At 38.2% G+C, this 26,128-nt stretch overlaps 1 protein-coding gene and 1 long non-coding RNA gene across 3 annotated transcripts; one reads left to right on the top strand and one right to left on the bottom strand.

Annotated features, from left to right (window-relative positions):
- Positions 1-1,538: 1,538 nt before the first annotated feature.
- LOC124787946 (transmembrane protein 223) lies at positions 1,539-16,167 on the bottom strand. Its single transcript, XM_047254945.1, has 3 exons — positions 15,421-16,167; positions 13,471-13,613; positions 1,539-1,776 (listed from the first exon to the last, which is right to left on the bottom strand). The coding sequence occupies exons 1-3, from the start codon at positions 15,926-15,928 to the stop codon at positions 1,627-1,629; spliced, it is 801 nt and encodes a 266-aa protein (XP_047110901.1). The 5' UTR covers positions 15,929-16,167; the 3' UTR covers positions 1,539-1,626.
- Positions 16,168-16,243: 76 nt separating this feature from the next.
- LOC124787947 lies at positions 16,244-23,891 on the top strand. 2 transcript variants are annotated; one of them, XR_007016037.1, is made up of 4 exons: positions 16,244-16,317; positions 16,640-16,961; positions 17,051-17,248; positions 21,479-23,891. It is a non-coding gene; the product is annotated as an uncharacterized LOC124787947 (long non-coding RNA). The 2 variants fall into 2 exon arrangements; XR_007016038.1 differs by having other exon boundaries at positions 16,251-16,324.
- Positions 23,892-26,128: the final 2,237 nt, after the last annotated feature.

The raw sequence follows: 26,128 nt of genomic DNA, 5'->3' as shown, positions 1-26,128 counted from the left end.
TATGGTATTTCCGTAATACATGTACAACTCAGGTGTAGACAGCCTGCCACACAGCAGCAGAGCAGCTGAAGCTACAATTTTAACACAGCCATTCTATTCTGCCAACTTAACAGTTACACTGTAGTTACACAGGAGCTGAAGAAGGAAACAGAGTGATATGCAACTCAAATTGGATGTAATTGAACTTTCTCATAAATTTAGTAGCACAGCTTATATTCCAGATTTACTTCTTACTATAATCACATGTAAAAAGTTTAGGTGCAGACTATATTTGTACAAATATGGGACATCTATTAAATGTCTTTTTTTTTCATGTTTCAGTGATGGTTGTGAGAATGCCCAGAGTTTCTCATTCAGACTACTAGTCATCAAGGTCCAGGTAGTGCAGCTTCACCTTCCTTTTGGCCACAATAAAATCAGTGAGTGATACCCATTGAACAATGTACCAATCGCTACATGCGAAAAAGCAATTGGGTAAGGTGGTAGTAAATTGGACCTGAATGGACTGGGGTGGGGGATGTTGGATTCTTTTGTTTTGTATGTTAATCAATCTGTTCTCTTTTAATACATTTTATATTTGCTCCATTCAGCCTTTCCTTTATTATTTTCTTTTTACATTTGAACATTAACCAACCCAATTGAAAAATAATTGTAATTTGTAATTGTAACAGAGTACCTAGTTTGCCAACTAACTGTAATTGATCCAATTACTTTTTTGAGTACTTTTGTCAACACTCCTCATTATCATTGGCCATATCCAGTTGGGTGACAGTATAAAGTAACACCTGAAAATAGCTCAATCTTATGATATTGACCGTCCCAAATATTTGGCTGTTTTTTCTGAATGTGTGACAATTTTTAAGCTGGTGGATAGAGTGAGACCTGACAGCACAGCTTAAACATTACTATGTTTACCATCACTTTTATCATAAATGTTTTGCTATTTTTCTGTCATATATCATGAATTCTGAGGTGGTGGTTAGGTCGGTTTCTAATAACTTGCTATGAGTGAAGCAAAATACCAGTTCACTTCATTTATGAAGCATAGGAAAATATGCATGAGGTATGTGATTGGCTACCAACATCCAACTGTTCTGTTCTCATCATTTATCACTCAAATTGTTAACAGCAGCAGCATGCAATGGAAAAGCCACAGACACCATAAGTGCATTTTTACCCAAATGATCATTTATCCCACTGACAACCATTGATTAGCACATTAACATCAGAAAATAGTAATAACATCAAAAACTATTAGTAACTAATGAAATATTTTATAGTTTAATATGATACAGCAAAATATACTTTGCTTTCTCTTGTATTACACTTACGGTGTCACATTCAGGGCAAGTGGAGGTTCAAATCCCTATCTACATTTAAGTTTTCAAGGCTTACCTTGATCAGTTAAGACAAGCTGATGGATGGTTCTTTTGAAAAGGGCACAGCTGATTTCCTTCCTCGTTCTTGGTGGGTGAAAAATCATTAACTTAGTTGCAAAAATACACTGAAGAGCACATACACAAAGAAAACAAGTGATGTTGAGGAATGAGCATAAACTGGTCATAAAATTGACAGTTGCTGCAAAAATTTGCATTTGAAAAACCTTGCCTCAAGTAAATACATAGCTTACAAATTTCTTTTCAAGCCTGCAGTGTAATCAAAAAGCTGAGGGTTGGTAAATTCTCCTCTCATGTCTAATACATAATGAATATAATTTCCTTTCACTTTGATTGGCAGCTGCCCTTTAGCACTCCCGCGGCTAGCTGGACAACTGACCTGCACAAAACAAAAATTGAAGCTTATAAATTACCAGTAGAAATATATGTCAAACATTAGAAAAGTATCATCTAATGAACTTAGAACAATGTCAAAATACTTTCATTAGTATCAACCACAAAACAATCACACAGAATGTCACAGAAGAAGCAACTTTGCAGAAAATTGGTATGTCTCTTTTGTAACGTACTTAAACAAAACACAACTGGGCCACCAAGGATACTGCAGTAGCATATGTAACATTCAACATAATTCATTTAAAGTGTTCACTGGTTAAATTAAGTATGTTGTTAGATTCGAGCCAAGTTATGTAGTGAGTGTACCCAAACACCACAATTAACACAACTTCCTTTCAAATATGAAAAACTATGAATGCTATGTCACTGTGCAGCACAACAGAATGCTAATTTAAACAGGTCTCAGTTCTTTCATCAAACTCACAACTATTGTTCCCATAATGTATTCTTAAATAAACATGGAGACAAAAACCATTTAACATAACGAAGGAAGCTCCAGTATTCTCCCCCCGCCCTCCCCCCCCCCCCCACCTTTTCCTCCTTCCTCAACATATCAGCTCTTCTATTAATTTCACTGTGTTAAACATAGTTCACGAAAGGTCAAATATTTTGAAGCAGTTTGACAACAGTTAAATTATCAACACAGTTTCTAACTGCAACTTCACTCTGTCAGCATATTTCTTGACTCATTCTTCATCCCTTTGGGTTCTCCTTCATAACAAATTCTACAAAATGAATTAATGAACAACACGATTAATGTCGTATTCTAGTGTTCTAAGCAAAACCACATTAACATAGTTGATAGTTACATTCTCCACTTTTTCCTCCCAAAAATTTGCAAAACAGTTCATTCAACTTGAAATGACATGGTTGCGAAATACTGCCAAACGCTATCTCCAGCAGCTACAAAAATATAAAATAAACACTTTAGGCTGTATCTATGCACACAGTTGATTATAACACAAATCAAATTTACGACCTCTGATACGACAGTTTTGCACAAAGTTACTGAAGACTTCCCTTTATTTCAGACAGCATCAAAACAAATTCAATAAGTGTAATATTTTTATCAGTGCCATTCTAGATAAATGGCAAACAGCACAATTTATCCGAAATAAGCTAAATAACAACTTACTGAGTTTACAGTAAGTTGACTGTATGCAGGATGCAACAAGTAGTGAACACACAAATATGAATAAAACTGAGTGAAAATATTGTCAAATTCAGACTCAAAGGGGCATTTGGATACAGTTCCAAAAGTACACCCCAGGATTGACCATGACAGACTTTAACACACACACACACACACACACACACACACACACACACACACACACACAGACACACACAGAGCATATCCTGATGGAATGCTAGCAGCTGACTCAATGTGTTTTATGACAGTTGTTTGGGAGGGAGGCTGGGGTGGGGGAGGGGAGCACAGCTGGCTGGACGAGCTTTGCAACTTTGTCAATATGTGGCAGTATCTCTAAAAGTATGAGAAATCTTGAGTGCGGGTCAGCCAGCCTGAAGCTCTGACCACACAGTGGAAAAAAACCTGACTGCTTAAGTGGACTTGGGGGGACAGCTTCCATGACAAAAGAGAAATCCAAACAAAAACTAAACTAAACTAAACAACCAATGACAGAGAGGCTAGTCATATGGTTTTAAAGAAAAAAAATTTGATGAGCGGATTAGTAAATATGTGCCCACACTACGAGACTTAGTTTTCAAGTTATTTAATTAATGTTAAATGTTTTAGATATAAAATGATCTATAAAATTAACTCACTAATGCATGGAGGGAGCCATACTAACGTAGTGTCAGTTGATAGTCTCAGTGAGTACTATCAAATTGTTAAAGTACATTTTTTGTGAATAATATGCATTTTAAATTACATGCCAAAATGTATATTTCGCACATGGAAAAGTGAATTTTCTCTTAAATAAAACATGAAATAGTGCTAACATTGGTAAACAGATGTCATTAGAGATGCACGACTGTCATAGTTTAATTGTTTGATATTTACTAATCGTTTAATGACACAAAATATTGTCCACTGAACAAAGACACTAAATGTGACAAAACCATTAAAGCCACATACAAATAATAAGCAGCATCGAAAAGCTGATGAAATTTGCATCCAGATTCATGTGTAATACATATATATAACATTAAATTTATAGTTTTCAGAAGCTGAAGTGTAGAATCTCAACTCAAGTCAGTGCAAGGCTATAAATAACAGCTGCAATTATCACACAGGACACTTTGTACTCGGGAGTGAGATGGAGTGGAGTTCATAAACTGACAGTACGTATGTGCAACTGGACATCACCTAGTGTCTATCAGGAATATTTTCCAAATATCTGGCAGTGCAGTTGTAAAAATTTCACATGTGATGATCACAAGGCCTCTGAAATATTTTTGACTCATGTGGACTTACAAAAAACCAACGTTGGGCGAGCCGGGTGGTTGGGAGACGTAGTATTTCACATCTGACTGTCTCAAAGACTTGGAAACATTTCCAGCATGAGGGCTCAGTATAATTTTGGGTTAGGCAACTAATTCTAAACTTTAGAAAACTCTTCTGGAGTTAAACAACGGAAAATCCAGGTTGGGATGTAAACTATGTAAGGAAAGATAGATTGCTACTTACCGTAAACATGATATGTTAAGTTGCAGACAGGCACAATTAAAAGACACTTACAAAAAAGCTTTCAGCCGCAGCCTTTGTCAGAACAAAAAAGACACACATGTACCATTCAATCACACAAGCAAGTACACCTCATGCAGACCTGACTGCCAACTCCAGCAGCTCTGACTGGTCCGAGCCACCAAAGTTGGTGATCATGTGTGTGTGAGATGTAACAGCTTGTGTGAATGAATGGCGTTTGTCTCTCTTTTTTGTTCTGACGAAGAGTATGCTCGAAAGATTAAGTGTGTTTTTTAATTGTGGCTGTCTGCCACTTAACGTGTCATCTTCATTGTAAGTGGCAAGCTTCTGGAGTTACCTTTGAGACAGAAGCAACTTTAAATATTTTTTGTGAGTTTTCGAAAGTTTAAGCAAATACATGATGTTGGTCAGCTTATTTAGATCACCACACTGACAAATTATTTAAATGTTAAATGACTGTGAATAGTGTAAAGGGATATTTTAGTCTGTTGCTACAAACTTAGTTTTAAAAAAAAATTAAAAACACTGTGAGACATGAACATTACTTCACCACAGATTCCTGCATATATTAAAGTTTTAACTAATTTCATTTACATTTAATGCAACAGATGGTTGGTGGCCCCTGCACAACGAAGTAGCCAACAATTTGAAATCCAACCACACATTAGGAGGCCCTAACAACAGTGTTTTTTCCTTGCTTTTATTCAATTTTTTTTATTCATGGAGATGTATGTGGGGGCTCACAAGTTGATCTATGGTGGAAGAAACAGGGATTAACTTCACCACTGGACAATTATTTACCGACAGGAATCAGCATGGAGAGCAGTGTGAACATACATTATTACTTTACATCGCATAACTTATCCCACAATGTCGCAAGATGTAACTATGAATAACTGCTTCTGTGGTCACAGAAAACTGAATAACTGTTGCAATCATGTGACATGGATAGATAACTTATTATTATTATTATTATTATTATTATTATTATTATTATTATATTGTAATGTGCCATTAAAAGTTATGACAAAGTGATGTCTCTCAGTGGATTATAAGTGAATGATGTAGTTATGGCCTTGATGCAAGACCGAACAAAATGTTCACCGGCTGTGAATTAAGCATGAGATAGACCTGTGGTCTAGGGGTAGTGTCTTTGATTCATAACCAAAACGTCTTCGGTCCCGGGTTCAATCCCCGCCACTGTCTAAATTTTGATAAATAATCAGCATTGGCGGCCGAAGACTTCTGGCATAAGAAGTCAGCCTCATTCTGCCAACGGCCTTGTCAAAGAGGGCGGAGGAGCGGATAGAGGTTCAGGGCACTCTCTTGTCCTAGGGGTGGGAAATTGCCCCTAAAGGCGGAAGAATCAGCAATGATCAATGACATGAGGATGCAGAAGGCAATGGAAACCACTGCATTAAAGACACGTAACGTGTATCCACAGGACATGTGGCCTGTAATTGAAGAAGTGTCATGATGATCTCTCCATTGGCAAAAGATTCCGGAATAGTCCCCCATTCGGATCTCCGGGAGGGGACTGCCAAGGGGGAGGTTACCATGAGAAAAAGATTGAATAATCAACGAAAGGATAACGTTCTACGAGTCGGGGCGTGGAATGTCAGAAGCTTGAACGTGGTAGGGAAACTAGAAAATCTGAAAAGGGAAATGCAAAGGCTCAATCTAGATATAGTAGGGGTCAGTGAAGTGAAGTGGAAGGAAGACAAGGATTTCTGGTCAGATGAGTATCGGGTAATATCAACAGCAGCAGAAAATGGTATAACAGGTGTAGGATTCGTTATGAATAGGAAGGTAGGGCAGAGGGTGTGTTGCTGTGAACAGTTCAGTGACCGGGTTGTTCTAATCAGAATCGACAGCAGACCAACACCGACAACGATAGTTCAGGTATACATGCCGACGTCGCAAGCTGAAGATGAAAAGATAGAGAAAATGTATGAGGATATTGAAAGGGTAATGCAGTATGTAAGGGGGGACGAAAATCTAATAGTCATGGGCGACTGGAATGCAGTTGTAGGGGAAGGAGTAGAAGAAAAGGTTACAGGAGAATATGGGCTTGGGACAAGGAATGAAAGAGGAGAAAGACTAATTGAGTTCTGTAACAAGTTTCAGCTAGTAATAGCGAATACCCTGTTCAAGAATCACAAGAGGAGGAGGTATACTTGGAAAAGGCCGGGAGATACGGGAAGATTCCAATTACATTACATCATGGTCAGACAGAGATTCCGAAATCAGATACTGGATTGTAAGGCGTACCCAGGAGCAGCTATAGACTCAGATCACAATACAGTAGTGATGAAGAGTAGGCTGAAGTTCAAGACATTAGTCAGGAAGAATCAATACGCAAAGAAGTGGGATACGGAAGTGCTAAGGAATGACGAGATATGTTTGAAGTTCTCTAACGCTATAGATACAGCAATAAGGAATAGCGCAGTAGGCAGTACAGTTGAAGAGGAATGGACATCTCTAAAAAGGGCCATCACAGAAGTTGGGAAGGAAAACATAGGTACAAAGAAGGTAACTGCGAAGAAACCATGGGTAACAGAAGAAATACTTCAGCTGATTAATGAAAGGAGGAAATACAAACATGTTCCGGGAAAATCAGGAATACAGAAATACAAGTCGCTGAGGAATGAAATAAATAGGAAGTGCAAGGAAGGTAAGACGAAATGGCTGCAGGAAAAATGTGAAGACATTGAAAAAGATATGATTGTCGGAAGGACAGACTCATTTACAGGAAAGTCAAAACAACCTTTGGTGACATTAAAAGCAACGGTGGTAACATTAAGAGTGCAACGGGAATTCCACAGTTAAATGCAGAGGAGAGAGCAGATAGGTGGAAAGAATACATTGAAAGCCTCTATGAGGGTGAAGATTTGTCTGATGTGATAGAAGAAGAAACAGGAGTCGATTTAGAAGAGATAGGGGATCCAGTATTAGAATCGGAATTTAAAAGAGCTTTGGAGGACTTACGGTCAAATAAGGCAGAAGGGATAGATAACATTCCATCAGGATTTCTAAAATCAGTGGGGAAAGTGGCAACAAAATGACTATTCACGTTGGTGTGTAGAATATATGAGTCTGGCGATATACCATCTGACTTTCGGAAAAGCATCATCCACACAATTCCGAAGACGGCAAGAGCTGACAAGTGCGAGAATTATCGCACAATCAGCTTAACAGCTCATGCATCGAAGCTGCTTACAAGAATAATATACAGAAGAATGGAAAAGAAAATTGAGAATGCGCTAGGTGACTATCAGTTTGGCTTTAGGAAAAGTAAAGGGACGAGACAGGCAATTCTGACGTTACGGCTAATAATGGAAGCAAGGCTAAAGAAAAATCAAGACACTTTCATAGGATTTGTCGACCTGGAAAAAGCGTTCGACAATATAAAATGGTGCAAGCTGTTCGAGATTCTGAAAAAAGTAGGGGTAAGCTATAGGGAGAGACGGGTCATATACAATATGTACAACAACCAAGACGGAATAATAAGAGTGGACAATCAAGAACCAAGTGCTCGTATTAAGAAGGGTGTAAGACAAGGCCTACTCTTCAATCTGTACATCGAGGAAGCAATGATGGAAATAAAAGAAAGGTTCACGAGTGGAATTAAAATACAAGGTGAAAGGATATCAATGATACGATTCGCTGATGACATTGCTATCCTGAGTGAAAGTGAAGAAGAATTAAATGATCTGCTGATCGGAATGAACAGTCTAATGAGTACACAGTATGGTTTGAGAGTAAATCGGAGAAAGACGAAGGTAATGAGAAGCAGTAGAAATGAGAATAGCGAGAAACTTAACATCAGGATTGATGGTCACGAAGTCAATGAAGTTAAGGAATTCTGCTACCTAGGCAGTAAAATAACCAATGATGGACGGAGCAAGGAGGACATCAAAAGCAGACTCGCTATGGCAAAAAAGGCATTTCTGGCCAAGAGAAGTCTACTAATATCAAGTACCGGCCTTAATTTGAGGAAGAAATTTCTGAGGATGTGCGTCTGGAGTACAGCATTGTATGGTAGTGAAACATGGACTGTGGGAAAACCGGAACAGAAGAGAATCGAAGCATTTGAGATGTGGTGCTATAGACGAATGTTGAAAATTAGGTGGACTGATAAGGTAAGGAATGAGGAGGTTCTACGCAGAATCGGAGAGGAAAGGAATATGTGGAAAACACTCATAAGGAGAAAGGAAAGGATGATAGGACATCTGCTAAGACATGAGGGAATGACTTCCATGGTACTAGAGGGAGCTGTAGAGGCAAAAACTGTAGAGGAAGACAGAGATTGGAATACGTCAAGCAAATAATTGAGGATGTAGGTTGCAAGTGCTACTCTGAGATGAAGAGGTTAGCACAGGAAAGGAATTCGTGGCGGGCCGCATCAAACCAGTCAGTAGACTGATGAAAAAAAAAAATGAAATAACCCTAGTTAGATACTTGCTGAGGACTCTGGCAACTGAGATCAGAACATAAGGGAGTAGTAGAGACTGGATGGTATAAGTCTCCCCTGACCCGAGGTTCTGGGTGGCTTTTCCGAACTCTACTTGTCTTTCTAAACTTCTCCAGTCTTTTTCCTTCACCCTTCTTCCTTCCCCTTCAACACTTCTGCCAGAAGAATGAGCCACTGGCTCCAAAGCCTGCATATGTAAAACCTTTTTTTTTTTTTTTTTTTTTTTTTGCTGCTGCTTGGTGTGTAGGTTTCTCATCTATCCAGTTACACTGTATTCTCAAAAATTAATTACTTTCATTGTTATAATAGATATTGTAGTACTGGAATACAATATTTCGTAATCTTAAGTCATTTCAGTGTATTCTTGGTATTTTTATAACTACATACATAGTTTTCGTGTCTCGAAATGACAAAAAAATCTCTATGAAGACTTCATGGTCGTAACATCACTACAGAGAGGAATAAGATACACGGTCACACATTAATTCTACAGTTTGCTACGTCAGGCTGCTCCAACAATGACCCATTAGGCAACGGTTCCCTTGCCCATTCATCACTGCAACCGGAGGAAGGTGCAGGTGCTGTTGGCAACTCACTAGACGACTGCATGGCATGTGACTTATACACGTACGAACTCCTTGTCCACCCCAGCCCGTCTGGTCTCGGCCAATGGAATACAGCTGTGTACACTACAACTAGCCTGCAAGACCGCCTGCACGTCCGCATATGCCTACCTACTGTGCACCTGTGCCCATGCCAGCCAGCTGGCCCAAGCACACATGCAAGTTGGAACTGTCTGTGCAAGATGTACAAAATGACTTCTGAGTAATGCAGTGGAGTTTAAGACAGAATTTTAAGAACTTTCTGTCGGGCAACTCCTTCTACTCTACTGAAGAATATCTTCCCAGAATCTCTTATAATTGATGTTGTAGCACTGGAATATGACATTTCACAATCTTAAGTCATTTCATTGTATTGCACTTAAATAAAATGCACGTACTTGACTTCTTTTCAAATCCCAGAGACATCTCTCCCACATCTTCATGGATTGTGAGAAATGTTTTATAATATAATAGGCTTAATATTATAAAACATTTCCCACAATCCATGAAGATTATAATATAATAGGCTTAATACCCCCCCCCCCCCCCATGAACCTTGCCATTGGTGGGGAGGTTTGCGTGCCTCAGCGATACAGATAGCCGTACTGTAGGTGCAACCACAACGGAGGGGTATCTGTTGAGAGGCCAGACAAACGTGTGGTTCCTGAAGAGGGGCAGCAGCCTTTTCAGTAGTTGCAAGGGCAACAGTCTGGATGATTGACTGATCTGGCCATGTAACAATAACCAAAACGTCCTTGCTGTGCTGGTACTGCGAACGGCTGAAAGCAAGGGGAAACTACAGCCCTAATTTTTCCCGAGGGCATGCAGCTTTACTGTACGATTAAATGATGATGGCGTCCTCTTGGGTAAAATATTCCAGAGGTAAAATAGTCCCCCATTTCGATCTCCGGGCGGGGACTACTCAAGAGGATGTCGTAATCAGGAGAAAGAAAACTGGCGTTCTACGGATCGGAGCGTGGAATGTCAGATCCCTTAATCGGGCAAGTAGGTTAGAAAATTTAAAAAGGAAAATGGATAGGTTGAAGTTAGATATAGTGGGAATTAGTGAAGTTCGGTGGCAGGAGGAACAAGACTTTTGGTCAGGTGAATACAGGGTTAGAAATACAAAATCAAATAGAGGTAATGCAGGAGTAGGTTCAATAATGAATAGGAAAATAGGAATGCGGGTAAGCTACTACAAACAGCATAGTGAACGCATTATTGCGGCCAAGATAGATACGAAGCCCACACCTACTACAGTAGTACAAGTTTATATGCCAACTACCTCTGCAGATGACGAAGAAATTGAAGAAATGTATGATGAAAATAAAGAAATTATTCAGATTGTGAAGGGAGACGAAAATTTAATAGTCATGGGTGACTGGAATTCGAGTGTAGGAAAAGGGAGAGAAGGAAATATAGTAGGTGAATATGGATTGGGGCTAAGAAATGAAAGAGAATTTTGCACAGAGCACAACATATTCATAGCTAACACTTGGTTTAAGAATCATGAAAGAAGGTTGTATACATGGAAGAACCCTGGAGATACTAAAAGGTATCAGATAGATTATATAATGGTAAGACAGAGACTTAGGAACCAGGTTTTAAATTGGAAGACATTTCCAGGGGCAGATGTGGGCTCTGACTACAATCTATTGGTTATGACCTGTATATTAAAACTGAAGAAACTGCAAAAAGGTGGGAATTTAAGGAGATGGGACCTGGATAAACTGAAAGAACCAGAGGTTGTACAGAGTTTCAGGGAGAGCGTAAGGGAACAATTGACAGCAATGGGGGAAAGAAATACAGTACAAGAAGAATGGGTAGCTTTGAGGGATGAAGTAGCGAAGGCAACAGAGAATCAAGTAGGTAAAAAGACGAGGGCTAGTAGAAATCCTTGGGTAACAGAATAAATATTGAATTTAATTGATGAGAGGAGAAAATATAAAAATGCAGGAAATGAAGCAGGCAAAAAGGAATACAAACGTATCAAAAATGAGATCGACAGGAAGTGCAAAATGGCTAAGCAGGCATGGCTAGAGGACAAACGTAAGGATGTAGAGGCCTATCTCACTAAGGGTAAGATAGATACTGCCTACAGGAAAATTAAAGAGACCTTTGGAGATAAGAGAACGACTTGTATGAATATCAAGAGCTCAGATGGAAACCCAGTTCTAAGCAAAGAAGGGAAAGCAGAAAGGTGGAAGGAGTATATAGAGGGTCTATACAAGGGCGATGTGCTTGAGGAAAATATTATGGAAATGGAAGAGGATGTAGATGAAGATGAAATGGGAGATATGATACTGCGTGAAGAGTTTGATAGAGCACTGAAAGATCTGAGTCGAAACAAGGCCCCCGGAGTAGACAACATTCAATTGGAACTACTGACGGCCTTGGGAGAGCCAGTCCTGACAAAACTCTACCATCTGGTGAGCAAGATGTATGAAACAGGCGAAATACCCTCAGACTTCAAGAAGAATACAATAATTCCAATCCCAAAGAAAGCAGGTGCTGACAGATGTGAAAATTACCGAACTATCAGTTCAATAAGTCACAGCTGCAAAATACTAACACGAATTCTTTACAGACGATTGGAAAAACTAGTAGAAGCCAACCTCGGGGAAGATCAGTTTGGATTCCGTAGAAACACTGGAACACGTGAGGCAATACTGACCTTACGACTTATCTTAGAAGAAAGATTAAGGAAAGGCAAACCTACGTTTCTAGCATTTGTAGACTTAGAGAAAGCTTTTGACAATGTTGACTGGAATACTCTCTTTCAAATTCTAAAGGTGACAGGGGTAAAATACAGGGAGCGAAAGGCTATTTACAATTTGTACAGAAACCAGATGGCAGTTATAAGAGTCGACGGGCATGGAAGGGAAGCAGTGGTTGAGAAGGGAGTAAGACAGGGTTGTAGCCTCTCCCCGATGTTATTCAATCTGTATATTGAGCAAGCAGTAAATGAAACAAAAGAAAAATTCGGAGGAGGTATTAAAATCCATGAAGAAGAAATAAAAACTTTGAGGTTCGCCGATGACATTGTAATTCTGTCAGAGACAGCAAAGGACTTGGAAGAGCAGTTGAATGGAATGGACAGTGTCTTGAAAGGAGGATATAAGACGAACATCAACAAAAGCAAAACAAGGATAATGGAATGTAGTCTAAGTCGGGTGATGCTGAGGGAATTAGATTAGGAAATGAGACACTTAAAGTAGTAAAGGAGTTTTGCTATTTGGGGAGCAAATAACTGATGATGGTCGAAGTAGAGAGGATATAAAATGTACTGGCAATGGCAAGGAAAGCGTTTCTGAAGATGAGAAATTTGTTAACATCGAGAATAGATTTAAGTGTCAGGAAGTCATTTCTGAAAGTATTTTTATGGAGTGTAGCCATGTATGGAAGTGAAACATGGACGATAAATAGTTCGGACAAGAAGAGAATAGAAGCTTTCGAAATGTGGTGCTACAGAAGAATGCTGAAGATTAGATGGGTAGATCACATAACTAATGAGGAAGTATTGAATAGGATTGGGGAGAAGAGAAGTTTGTGGCACAACTTAACCAGAAGAAGGGATCGGTTGGTAGGACATGTTCTGAGGCATCAAGGGATCACCAATTTAGTATTGGAGGGCAGCGTGGAGGGTAAAAATCGTAGAGGGAGACCAAGAGATGACTACACTAAGCAGATTCGGAAGGATGTAGGTTGCAGTAGGTACTGGGAGATGAAAAAGCTTGCACAGGATAGAGTAGCATGGAGAGCTGCATCAAACCAGTCTCAGGACTGAGGACCACAACAACAACAACAACAGGCTTAGTACAAAGCTTAAAATATAAGTAGTCCATTTCCAAACTTACATAAAGATAGCGGTTATTTTGCAGCAGTTATTACTAATTAACTACCACTCCAATGTTAAAAAACAGAACTTACATTTGCAAGATCCACTGTACGTGAAATATTCCTTCCAAATGGTCCATGTGTAACAATAGTTATGCTCCTTCCCCCTTTCCGTAATATAAGATACTTAACTGATTTTGCTGTATACAAGCAAGTGGTTGTCATCAAAGTTAAACCTGGCAGGAAAAGTAAAGACTGAATTGCAAACAAAAGATCATTACTACATATCTAAGTCAAACTATGCTACTCAACAGCTGAAAACTGTCACTGTCAGACACATTTACAAGAAACAGATGTCAGTCTTCAACATTCAGAATTTTAAAACAATATTTTTCATTAAGGGAGCAACATCTACACATACCTCAAATTATACTAGTAGTTTTATGGAGTGTGGTAAGTAGCCTGCAGTGGCAGTTTCTGCCTTTTAGTGTACAAGTTGACTTTTATGGATCAAGAGGAATGTTCGATACGAGTCATCAGCTTTGGCCTGTGACATAATGTTAACAGCTGCTTTCACATCATCTTTTTGTGGATATATTCATGGTTGTATTGTTAGTTTCTGAAGCCAATGAATATGGAAAAAAAATAAAAATTAAATAAATAACAGCTTGTGGTGACAGAGTGATCTGTATAGCTTAGCCCAAGGTATAGGTTAGGTTGGAAGGTAACAGTTTGGTTGTGTGTTGACGAAGCTAACAAATGTGATATACTAAAAAAAAACTAGTTCTGGCAACTGATCTATAGCTTCTAGCAAGATTTAGATCAGGCTGGAAGGTGACAGTTTGGTTGTGATAGGCCTACTTAAAAAAAAAAAAAAAAAAAAAAAAAAAAAAAAGGGCTGGTTGTGGTGACAGACTGATTTGTCACCTTGCCCGTTTGAAAAAAATTGTCATTAACATCAATTTACAGTCACCATATTGTTTTTACAGCATTTGTTGCTTGTTTCCTATGCCACTGACCAAAGCTGATGCCTCTTTTTGAATATTCCTCTATATCTGACTTGCAGCACATCCCTGAACTCTCTTCTTCAGGGTGTGATAGCTATGAAACATGATTTGTGGATGGATGGATCTACCACTCCTTCCCTAATGTGAGGTTTCACAAAATTAAACACAACTGCGCATACTGTTAAATAACTATTCGTCCCTGTGTGTTAATGAGTTTCTATGTGTTCCACCAGTGACATTATTTTTTTTTACTCTGACCAGATGAATAGCAGGCAATGTGACTTTGTATTACTACACCTTAATATTTTTAAAAAATGTACCGTACTTCTTTGGGAAAACTAAACGTGAGAGAATATTTACACAAATCTAAAGTAGTTTATTGTTAATGACACAGCCCAAAAAATGACTTAGCAATGTATCTAAAATCTGTAATATTTGCGTCATTTGGGCATATGCAACGCTATTTGATGAGTCTTCATTTTCCTCACCTTTATCCCAGATCTGGCAATGTTAGTGGTTCAGAAGGAAAGGATTGCCCTCCCTGTCCCCACATCTTTCCCACCTCCATTATCTAGAACCTAATCTAAAGCTGGCAAAATTTTGTGTGCGTCACACACACAATAGGGTGTCAAACATACAAAATTTACCAACAAATTATCTTCTTCAGGTATGCTACTAGTGTGTGACCTCGTAACAATCTATTCCTAATAAAATGTTATACAGTCGATTATTTGTCTTCATTAACTAAAACAGATATTAGAAACTGACAAGTTTCTCATAATAATAAAAAAATAAGAATGAACTTCAGGAGCCAGAATTTCAGAAGCTGGAGATTAGCATGAAAAAAATTTACATTAAGCTACCAATTAACAATGATAATAAGAATTTCTATTGGAAACTGACGTTTTTATGACCAGCATTTTCCCAGCAAGTAATACTGGGTGTAGACCTACTTCTGATGTTGTGAAAATATACATCATCAGTCACATTTGAATTTTATCGACAGGTTGTGATATTTCTGTACTTCCGTACTTACCTACGAATATAGAAAGTAGAGTAAATCCAAGTCTATATTTCTTCTCTCCTAAATTAACCCTCCTCCAGAAGGGGAGATCTTCATTCACATCCGCTTTCACCGGCGCATCTTTCAGTAGTGTATATCCTAAATGAGCAGAATACATCCAGAAACAAAACTGACAGACTGCAAATAAATTAAGAACCGTATACCACCTGGGGTTTAGGTGTCTAAATAATATCACATCCTTCTGAATATCAGTGTTCACTTCATATGGGCGTTTCGCGCTTAGATTGGAGCTTAAATGTAATGATCGTTTTTGTGCACACCAAACGCTTTTCGGACTACAGAGTTTCACAATTATTTCACTTTTAGCGGCCGACGTAAACGCCGGTACTCCTTGTTTACACCAGGATGCGGTACATAGCAGTGGTTTCAACTTCGATGCACAATAATGTCTTTTAGAAACACAAAAAACGTAAGTGGGAAATGTACGCCACGCTGTTGGCCCTAAATAGCACAGCGACATTGCTTTTTCAATACTTTCTTCGAAAAATTCCGAAAATACTTATAACCTCAACTTTTGAAACAACACAAATCCCACCCTCGTCTGCATCGATACTCGATGTTTGTTGCAACTTCAGTGGACGCCACTAACATGAATAATTTTTTTTAGTAGCTCCCGTTTCGCCGCATTTTATACAGAATATAAAGAGACACTCAGTTACGCCTATAAGCTAAACAAAACGCATCATAATGCATATTACCGAAGTTCGTAATGATATAAAAAACCGAAAGCTGGTTCGATATCGATATACACATTCAGTATATAGAGCGGGCTAATCGCAAGGCTCGTCCACGCGCAGCGATCCGTCTGCCCACATTACATCGTACCGAGCGGGCCACGAATTTGCGCAGGTATGAGGTGTGTACCAACATGGAAATGGAGTTAGAAGAAACTTGTTGAAATCTATGGATAAATGTTAGAAATGGATTATAGAAAAAGCATTTTATACAATGCAAGAGTTCTAAATATGCCTATATTTATTGACAAGTCCTATGTCATTTTGATGATGTACTACAAGGACGCTAATAAATTGAATTGAATTGAAGATGATCTTGAGTACTAGTTATCTCACATTAAATTTATATATGTGAATACACTGAATATATCATGGGCAGTATGGCGTACAATTTTGTATCTTGTTAGACAATAATGATCTAACCATCTCTTACCTAGGGGTTGGGAGAAGTGGCCCCCGCCAGGGGCATAAGAGCAAGGGGGGCGCAAATTCCAAAGGCTGCCGACGATGACGTGACGGGGCGCCAGGCCGCCCTCTGAAAAAATAACACCGCGCCGCGCCCAGTCTGGTACGAGAAATTGTGGAAAAATTTGCTACAGAACGGAGAAGAGACAGTAAAGGAAGACGCTCTGATGACGAGAATCCTCTTCACTTTACTGGGAGGCACTTTTCTCATGTCACTCCAAGTGACCAGTCCAAGAAATGCAAACTATGGAGTAGATGTGCAGTCTGCTCGAAATAGAATGTGCGCCATGACCGGTATCATCTTTTTAGATAAACTTTTGAAAAATACTACTACTACAACTACTATCACTACTACTACTAATTTGTTCTTGATTTTTTGGCAGTGCTCAGCTAATATACATTACCCAAGCTGAACCTCCTTACCCCATGAACTTTTTTATCAGAGCACGAGACCACATAACCTTGCAAACCAGTTTTGACATCTTCATCTTCCTGCAAATGCATAAAGTGCGATTGTGGTCAGATCCAGTTGACATATTTCTTGTTTAATTGGGCAAGTAAATGTATACTCTATATTCACAGTGAGTAAATATTATTTACTTGTTATGTTAGTTTCAGGCAACAGGTACAAAATATTACCTTAACAAAGTACCCAGAAAGTCATATTAGACCTATTTAATAACAATTATCACATACACTTATAAACAAGATTCGTTGTTAATATTACTGGTCTCATTAATTTTGCTATGGCAATTGTCATATCAAATCTTTTTACCTTATTCTTTTATCTCCACTGAGTCGAAAACTTACTAGCACATTTGAGGTTTTGAAGGAACATAGATCCTTTTGGCTTAATTTTGCTCTCGCCAGGTCAGGGCAATTACGGCTTGTCCAAACGGTTAGGGGTGAGAATTTTGAAGCACGAGGCCTTATGAGAGCAACGTAGAACAAGTCTTGCTGAACGCACCATGTACACTTTCGGCATTACCTGGTTATCATACTGAGAAATAATTTAGCACTTAAAAGTTCATTGGCAGTGACGACTCGCCTACTTCCCCACCCTGGTCGGCTTTCCATCAGGTTTCAAAATCGCCACCCACCTTCATAGTGGTAGGTGTTTGTGTTAGCTGGTGAGTGGAAGTAAGCCAGACTGGACCCGCACCCCCGTGTTGTCTGTCGCCAATTCGCAGAAGGACCTCGGTGCTGACACTAATCCTGTCGACTGTGAGGCTGACTGCCCCCCCTCAAAGGTTCACCGAAGCTGCATTCACAGTTACACGGCCCTGCAAAACTCAACAGTTACCAGTTCACCTGTGGCTGTGTAGCAAGAGGAAGCACTCGGTCGTACATCAAGGAAGGGGAGTCATGTGTTCTGTAATAGCAATATGTTTCCTGTGCTCATGCTCATGGTTCATAAGCAGCTACGATTCATTCATGTTCGAATGAAACTCTTTATTTTGTTTTATCAGACAGTTAAACATTTTCCCCATTTTTCTCGAAGTAGAATCGCACTAGTTATGATTTGACGCTTCTTACATATATCTGCTTAATTTATGGACTGTTTTTTTTTTTGCAGTCAACTTTTTTATTTGAAATTCGTAGCAGTAGGTAAAGCTACATTAAAACAATATATACATATCAAAATCTGTGGAAAGTCATGCATATGTCATTATCAGTTTCAATCGACATAGGTGTTGCCAAAAGCGTCCTTATGGAAGATACTAGAATTATGTCTTGTTGTTAACGAGTACATAAAAAACCAGAGTTTAACTTTTGATTACTCAAAGTAATATGACCTTATTCATCTACAATGCCAGTCATACAATTTTTCTTTCTCACAACTACATTTCATTTACTAAAATTAATAAATATGAACATACTCGTGTTTGATAATTATAGCACCTTTATTGTTTATTTCAGTAGAATTTGGTATGCTATCTAAGGGGATTTGGCTGTTTGCCATATTGTTTATAACAGACGTAACAGTTAAAATTACACATACGATTGAAAAGTATTGAAGATGAAATCAGTTGTTTTATCCTAAATGTCATCACATTCGATAAATATTAAAGTGTCGCTAATTTCATTATAATCTCAGATGAATGTTTTTGATAAAAGCAAGCAGTGTTAAAGAAGCAAATTTGATGTACGTGTCAAGTAGAAGCGAGATATTGATACTAGCTCTCAATTTTTTCCACTGTACTACTATATGCTGTTTTGCCACATGAGGCACTAAGTGTCCCTTCGTGCATTCCACTGAGACTCTCCAGGTTAATGAAATACAGCAGAATTTTCTTGCATTTCTCAAAGCGTTTGCATGGAATAGAGAACACAGAACGACAACAATAACTTTCTTTAAAACGGAAATAAAGCCTGACGTGTGAAAAATGCTAGATGTTTATTTCTCTCTCTCTTACAGTTTTTCTTTTTCTTTTTTTTTCCCTCCAGACATCGATGATCCCTTCACAATTTTTTTCTGTACGGAATGCTGGTATTATCAGGCGCGAACCAAAGTTTCTGGTCCATTCACACAGGTAACAATGAACCATCCAGATTAATAATGGGCATTATTGTGTAAAAAAGTGTCCATAGCAGACGTTGAATGCAAAGTCGCCTTTGTATTTTTCACCTTTGATTGAAAGTGTCCTTCTAACGCTCATTCCCTTTTTAATATCAGATCTACATGCATTGTGCATTCAAGGTTCATTAAAACTGGCGATACCGCATTAGTCAATTTGCATTAGTAAAACAAGCTCTAAGCACTTCAGTTTCAGTCATATCTGGTTGCGATATGTTTCTCGATACACATTGTATCTCACTATGGGAATTTTTTTTTAAACAAATAGGCTAACTCTAAATTCTCTAGCTCTTACATCATTAGTATTGTCTACTCTAAAGCAACATCGTGTGTGCAATGTCGTTTCCCTGGCAATAAAATTTGTTTGAATTCAAAGAAATATCAAAAAGTCACACATTTATTGTCACCGTTATTTCTGATATACTTCTACAATGTTTTGCTGCTTTGGTTTTTTACCTTGATATTTGACATTCAGACCAAATCAAAGAGTCGATGGATAAGCTTTCTCTATAGCTTACTCCTATTCTTTTCAGAATTTCGAACATCTTTTACCATTTTACATTGTCGAACGCTTTTTCTAGGTCGACAAATCCTATGAAAGTGTCTTAATTTTTCTTCAGTCTTGCATCCATTATCAGTCACAGTGTCGTGACTGCCTCTCTGGTGCCTTTACCTTCCTTAAAGCCAAACTGATCATCACCTAACAAATCCTCAATTTTCTTTTCCATTCTTATATATATTATTCTCATCAGTATCTTCGATGCATGAGATGTTAATGAGATTGTACGGTAGTTCTCACATCTATCTGCCTTTGCTATCTTTGGGATTGTGTGCATGATATTTTTTCTGAAAGTCTGATGTTACGTCGCCAGTCTTATAGATTCTACTCACCTAGTTGAGCAGTCATTTGGTTGCTACTTCTCCCAATGACTTCAGAAATTCCGATGGAATATTACCTATCTCCTCAGCCTTATTTGATTTCAAGTCCTCCAAAGCCCTCTTAAATTCTGCCTCTAATACTGGATCCCCTATGTCTTCCATGTCAACACTCATCTCTTCTAGCACTTCATCTGACACGTCTTCCCCCTAATAGAGTCGTTCAATGTATTCTTCCCATCCATCTGCCCTCTCCTTTGCGCTCAGCAGTGGAATTCCCACTGCATTCTTATGTTACCACCGTTGCTTTTAACCCGGCAGATTACATCGATTTTTAATTACCATAGGACGACTCTTATTGTTATCTTTTATATGTGTCGACAAGATGGCTTCTTTTAACCAATTTTCAGACATTGCATTAATGTGAAGATTTCTCCGTGGTCTGACAGACCAGCTGAGTTTACTGCCGGGTTAATTTCCTCGAATGTTGTTTTCACTTTCCTATGTGCTGAAATAGTCTTACCGTCAATCATTTCATTTTCAATTTCTTCACATTTTTTCCTGCAGCCATTTTGCCTTAGCTTCTCTGCATTTCCTATTTATTTCATTCGTAAGTGACTTGTATTTCTGTATTCCTGAATTTCCCTGAACATTTTTATACTTCCTTCTTTCATCGATCAGATGAAGAATTTCCTCTGTTTCCCATGGCTTCTTCGTATTTACCTTCCTTGTTCCTATGTTTATCACCCAATATCTGTGATTGCTTAGTTTAGAGATGTCCACTCTTCTTCACTTGAACTGCCTACTCTGGTATCCACGACCACAGTATCCACAGCCTTCGCGATCTTCAAACGCATCTCATCATTCCTCAGAGCTTTGGTATCCCATTTAATTCCCGATTGGTTCTTTCGGATAGTTCTCTTAAACTTCAGGCTGCTCTTCATCATTACTAAATTGCGATCTGAGTCTATATCGGCTCCTGGGTACGCTCTACAATCTAATATCTGATTTGCTGCGATCTTTTGCATGCACACACATTTGCGCAGATATCTGTGCAGACAAATCGTAACGTGTGGACCGGCCTTTCCTTGTTAGCACCAACACACTATATAAATGCTTTCGTGATTTCGGTTTAAGTGACATCAACTACAAATGGCAGAAATCAAGGCAAGTTTCGACATAATAAGTCTGATTATCTCGTCTAGATTCTGCCTGACCTGGGGAGAGTACTTTAGCCAATTGATGGTACTTGAGCCCAGAGGGTTCTTTTGTGTGTGGCCCATTATAAATTATTAATATGTTATTGTTATTATTATGTGCATAGTTTAATTTTATTTTCATTTATATTTCATTCCAGGTTGAAACATTTCCTTTCATACAACAAAGAGATGGGACCCAAAAAACTATCTGGAAAAGCATTTAAAAAGCTAAGAAAAGGAATAAACTGCAGTTCTCCTTTCAGGATACTTGAAAAATTGGCTAAAACCCCATAAGGAGATGGACACACGTAACACTGCAACAGATCAAGATGAGATTAATGCCGATTTTGAATCTGATGATACGAAAACACATCCACTTACAAATGATGACAACCAACCACAACCATCAACTTCCCATCATATAGCCTCACCAGTTTCAGAAAACAACTGTGAAGAGTACGAATCGTCCACACATAGTTCTTTAGATGAGGAAGAATTAGCAGTTGGTTGTCATGATTTACCTCCACTAGAAGAAGGCTGATCACAAGAAATAGGTGAAATAGTTTTTAATGATCCAAAAAATGGCCTAGCTATCCATTGATTACTGATAGTATTCGAATTGTGCTGGTTGAACGTGGCCCTCAAATAGTTGACGTATCAACCTTCAAGTTTCCCATGTCAGATGGAGACAGATGTTTCGATAGCAAGTGCTTTTACAAAAATCTCACAAATGGCAAATGTGTGCGAAGACAATGGTTACTTTATAGCCAGTCAGAAGATTCTCTATTTTGTTTTCCCTGCCTCCTCTTTGGGAAGGATCATCGTGGAAAGTCATCTTAATTTTCAGATTTTAATAAAGGCTTCAAGGACTGGAAACACTTAAACCCTCTCATTTACAATCACGAAAACTCGTCCAGCCACAGGTTGTGTTACATGCAGTGGAAAGATTTGCAAAACCGACTAAAACAAAAGAAGACTGTGGATGATGAAATTCAAGAAAGTATTCAGAAGGAGGTAGAGAAGTGGAGAAACATACTGAAAGTAGTCATAGATGTAATAGTTTAAACCTTATCGGATCGTATGCTGCCGCTGTTTCGCCTCTAATGATTACTTTTTTTGGAACAGTTAGAAAGATATTTACTTTCTTCAGTGGCTCTACAGGAAGGTGGCAAGCTGTGTTAAGTAACTTCGACATTACGTTGAAGGGTCTGGAGGAAATGGCTGATAATAACCAAGACAAATGGAACCTGGAAACGTCAGTGGGGGCTCAAGGACTCATCAAGCAAATCTACTTCAAATTCCAATGACTTTTGCATCTGTGGGAAAGGTTTCTAGTCTCGATTGATAAAATCAGCAAGTCACTTCAGAAAGAGACTGTTGCAGTCGACAAGGCTAGCAAAATGATAAAGGGATGGTCAAATACGATTCAGAAAATCGGAGATGAAGGTATTGGTCCAGCAATCGACTATGCAACAAAGCAAGTGCAAGAAATCGGTATCGATGATAATTTTGCTGAAAAAATATGGAAGATCATAAGACAACGTCTTTCAGATTCAAATAAACAAATGCATGATGACTATCTCGACACAAAACAGGAGTTTCAGAGGGAAATAAATTTGGTTTATGATCAAATCCTGACAGAACTCACTAAGAGGTATGAGGCAATGGCTTCAATATCTTCAGAATTTTATTTTCTAATGGGAGAAGCTCTAAAAAAGAACCAGTTGATGTTCTTCTTAAACATGCTGCAGATTTTGGGATTAAGTATTCACATGATGTAGATGTAGTTGAGGTGTCACAAGAATTGGAAATTTTTTGAATGCAAGCTAAAGAACTCATTAACGATGTTGAAAAAGCAGCACTACTTGACATTCTTAAAAAGATTCAAGAGCTTTCTTTATAAGATATATATCCGAATATCCAAATAGCTCTTAGAATTTACTTAACACTTATTGTTACGGGGGCCTCTTGTGAGCGAAGCTTCAGTAAAATAAAGCTCATCAAGAATTATTTAAGACCATCCATTGGACAGGAACGTTTGTCAAATTTAGCCATTTTATCGATTGAACATGAAGAGGTAGCGAAACTTAACTTAGAGGAATTAGCTGATAATTTTGCGAAAATCAAAGCTAGGAAAGTAGCATTTAAGTAGATTAACTGAGCTTAATAACAGCTTTAAGTTAAATTTGATAGAGGTGTTCCTAGAAACTCAATGTATTTTGAGATTGACTTTATAAAATATAACGAGTTTTTGTATTTAAATGTGTGTTTCTGTTTGTTAATGCTTTATAACACCTTTGATTCTGGGCTGTAAATTAGTTTCGTTCTGTCTTAAATTTCTGTAAATTAACAATACTGAATATATATATTTGCCAAGAAACACCTTCACATTTTCTTGGGATAAGGGAAAATATCAATCTCTCTGTATTGGTAGGGGGAGCATTCTTTGCTTCCTGGGGGGTTCTTTAGAGGATGCCATTTTAAATTCTTGCCAGGGCGCCACATACTAAGGTACACCACTGCTTACACCATGCACGTTAATTATATAATTGTATATGTAAGTGTGCGTGAATACAAAAGACGATATCGGTTGCATTTTTAATGCTTAAAAATGGATAATAGAAACATACAAATTGTATTGAAACAGTGATGTTTCATTCTGCTCTGTCTCGGACGAGATTCAGGCTTGACACAGAAGCTGGAATACATTTTACATACCATTTCATGAAACAGTTTCAAGAATTTTGAAATCTTTTTAACACACTACAGCATGAAGCTTAAGATTACCGGAAATAAAATTTCGTTTCTAAGTGACTGTCCTATTCCTAAATGACGTAATATCTGCTTTCTAAACACTAACAAACAATAAAATGATGCATACTATTTGCATTAAAAATAATAAAACTGTGAAAAATATTCAGTTAAATTACACATTTCTTATATCATACGCTTCTCTGTTCATGTACAGTAATCATAATAAAAAACGCAAGTCAACCTACTACGTTTTGGATTAAAAAATGCAGAGAGTGACATTTTTCAGAAGTACAAATAAATTGGATATAAGTGAAATATTAAGCTTTATGATTGCTGGTGGTGTAATGGTCAATGTGAAGGAGTGGGAAGCATGACGAGTGCATAGTAAGTTAATGTTTCGAAACACCTTGGGGAAAAAAATTTTTTTCTCTTGTATTTTGTTATTTATTGGAATTATGTGGCGTTATTTGTGAGTCAATTGTCAATTTGCCTGTTGTCCACAATGATTCCTTTTCTGTGCATGGAAATTAGCATTTATGATTCCTCATTGCAGGATTGGTATATTACCCATACTAACAGAATGTGGGAATCCTGGTAGCATATCAGTTGTTTCTGCAGTTCGCTCCCGTCTCCAGTTCCATTCGTGTTGGTTCTTCTGTCTACAGTTATGGCACTGTGAAGTCAGTGTGGGATTATTTTATGAAGATAAATCCTGAGAAATTTCAGTGAACTCGTGCTCAGCAGTGCAGAAAATAGTTCACTTCTTGCTTGAAAAGATATTTGCGACATAAGCATCCAGCAGTTAATTTAAGGGAAACTCGTTCTAAACCAGTTTTTATGAATCTGGGCAGTGACGACGCCAGTTCAGCTTCCACAGCAACTTTCCAGGAATCGGCCATTTCAGTGCCTGTATGTCAAATGCCTGTGCAAGAAATAGCCAGCACTTCTACCAGTTCAGTTCCAGGTGGATGTGGTAGCCAAAGATTACAGGATTCGCATCAAGACCAGTGCCTTCATCGGAACAAGCCAAGATAGATGAACAGATGTTAAGATCCGTTGTTAAATAATATCTTACGTTTAATGTAGCTGAGAGTACAGAGCTTAGAGAAAAATAACTTATTTATTAAATGAAAACTATGTGCCTCCCAGTGGAAAAACACTCTGCAATAGTTTACTCTTTCAAGTTTTCAACATTTGTACTAGTGCAGGTAAGCTCTGCAGTGCGAACTGCATCCTGCATCTGCATTACGATTGATGGATGGGCATCAGTGAAAAACAAGAGAATTATGTTGCAGTGACTGCTCACTTCAGTGATGAAATCGGCAATTTGAAGTCATGTTTACTATCTAGTTGTAACTTCTATGACAGGCATACAGCTGAAAACATTTCCAGGGAATTACAAAATGTGACTTCAACTTGGGGTATTATCAATAAAATTGTAGCTTGCACTACTGATAATACATCTAATATGGTTAAGGTAGTGATTATGTACACATGGTGACATGTATCTTGTTTTGCACATACACTGCATATGGTTGTGCAAGCAATCCTTGAACCAATTACAGACACAAGAGCAAAAGTGAAGTCAATAGTGGAATTCGTCAAAAGAAGTCCTCAAGCACTTGAGAAATTACACAGCATTCAGAAGCAAATGAACTTCTCTATTTCAACATGGAAACAAGATTGCCCTACAAGTTGGAAGTCCACGTATGAAATGTTTGACAGACTTTTAAAAATTCAGAGGCTGTACAAAGCATCCTCACAATCCTCAGTGTGGATTCACAAACAGTCCTATAAAGACTGGTCAGCTACTGAAAAATCTTGTGAAATACTATCTGCTTTTGAGCAAGTAACAACAAAAATTAGCAGCCAAAGAAATGTAACCTTTTTAAAAGTTGTCTTATTAAGCAAAGATTTACAAAGTCATTGTCTGAGACTGAAAAACTCATATTACAGCAATGAAGTCATTAATACAGTAACTGCTAAACTTGAGGATAGAAACTGTACCTATTTCATTAAAAACACGTCTGCAGATAAAGAAATTGCTTGGGAAA

This window comes from Schistocerca piceifrons, chromosome 3 (assembly GCF_021461385.2).
Source record: "Schistocerca piceifrons isolate TAMUIC-IGC-003096 chromosome 3, iqSchPice1.1, whole genome shotgun sequence".
In the NCBI taxonomy this organism is placed as follows: Eukaryota; Metazoa; Arthropoda; class Insecta; order Orthoptera; family Acrididae; genus Schistocerca; species Schistocerca piceifrons.
Note: the sequence above shows the minus strand (reverse complement) of the source record. Positions and strands in the feature narration are given on the sequence as shown.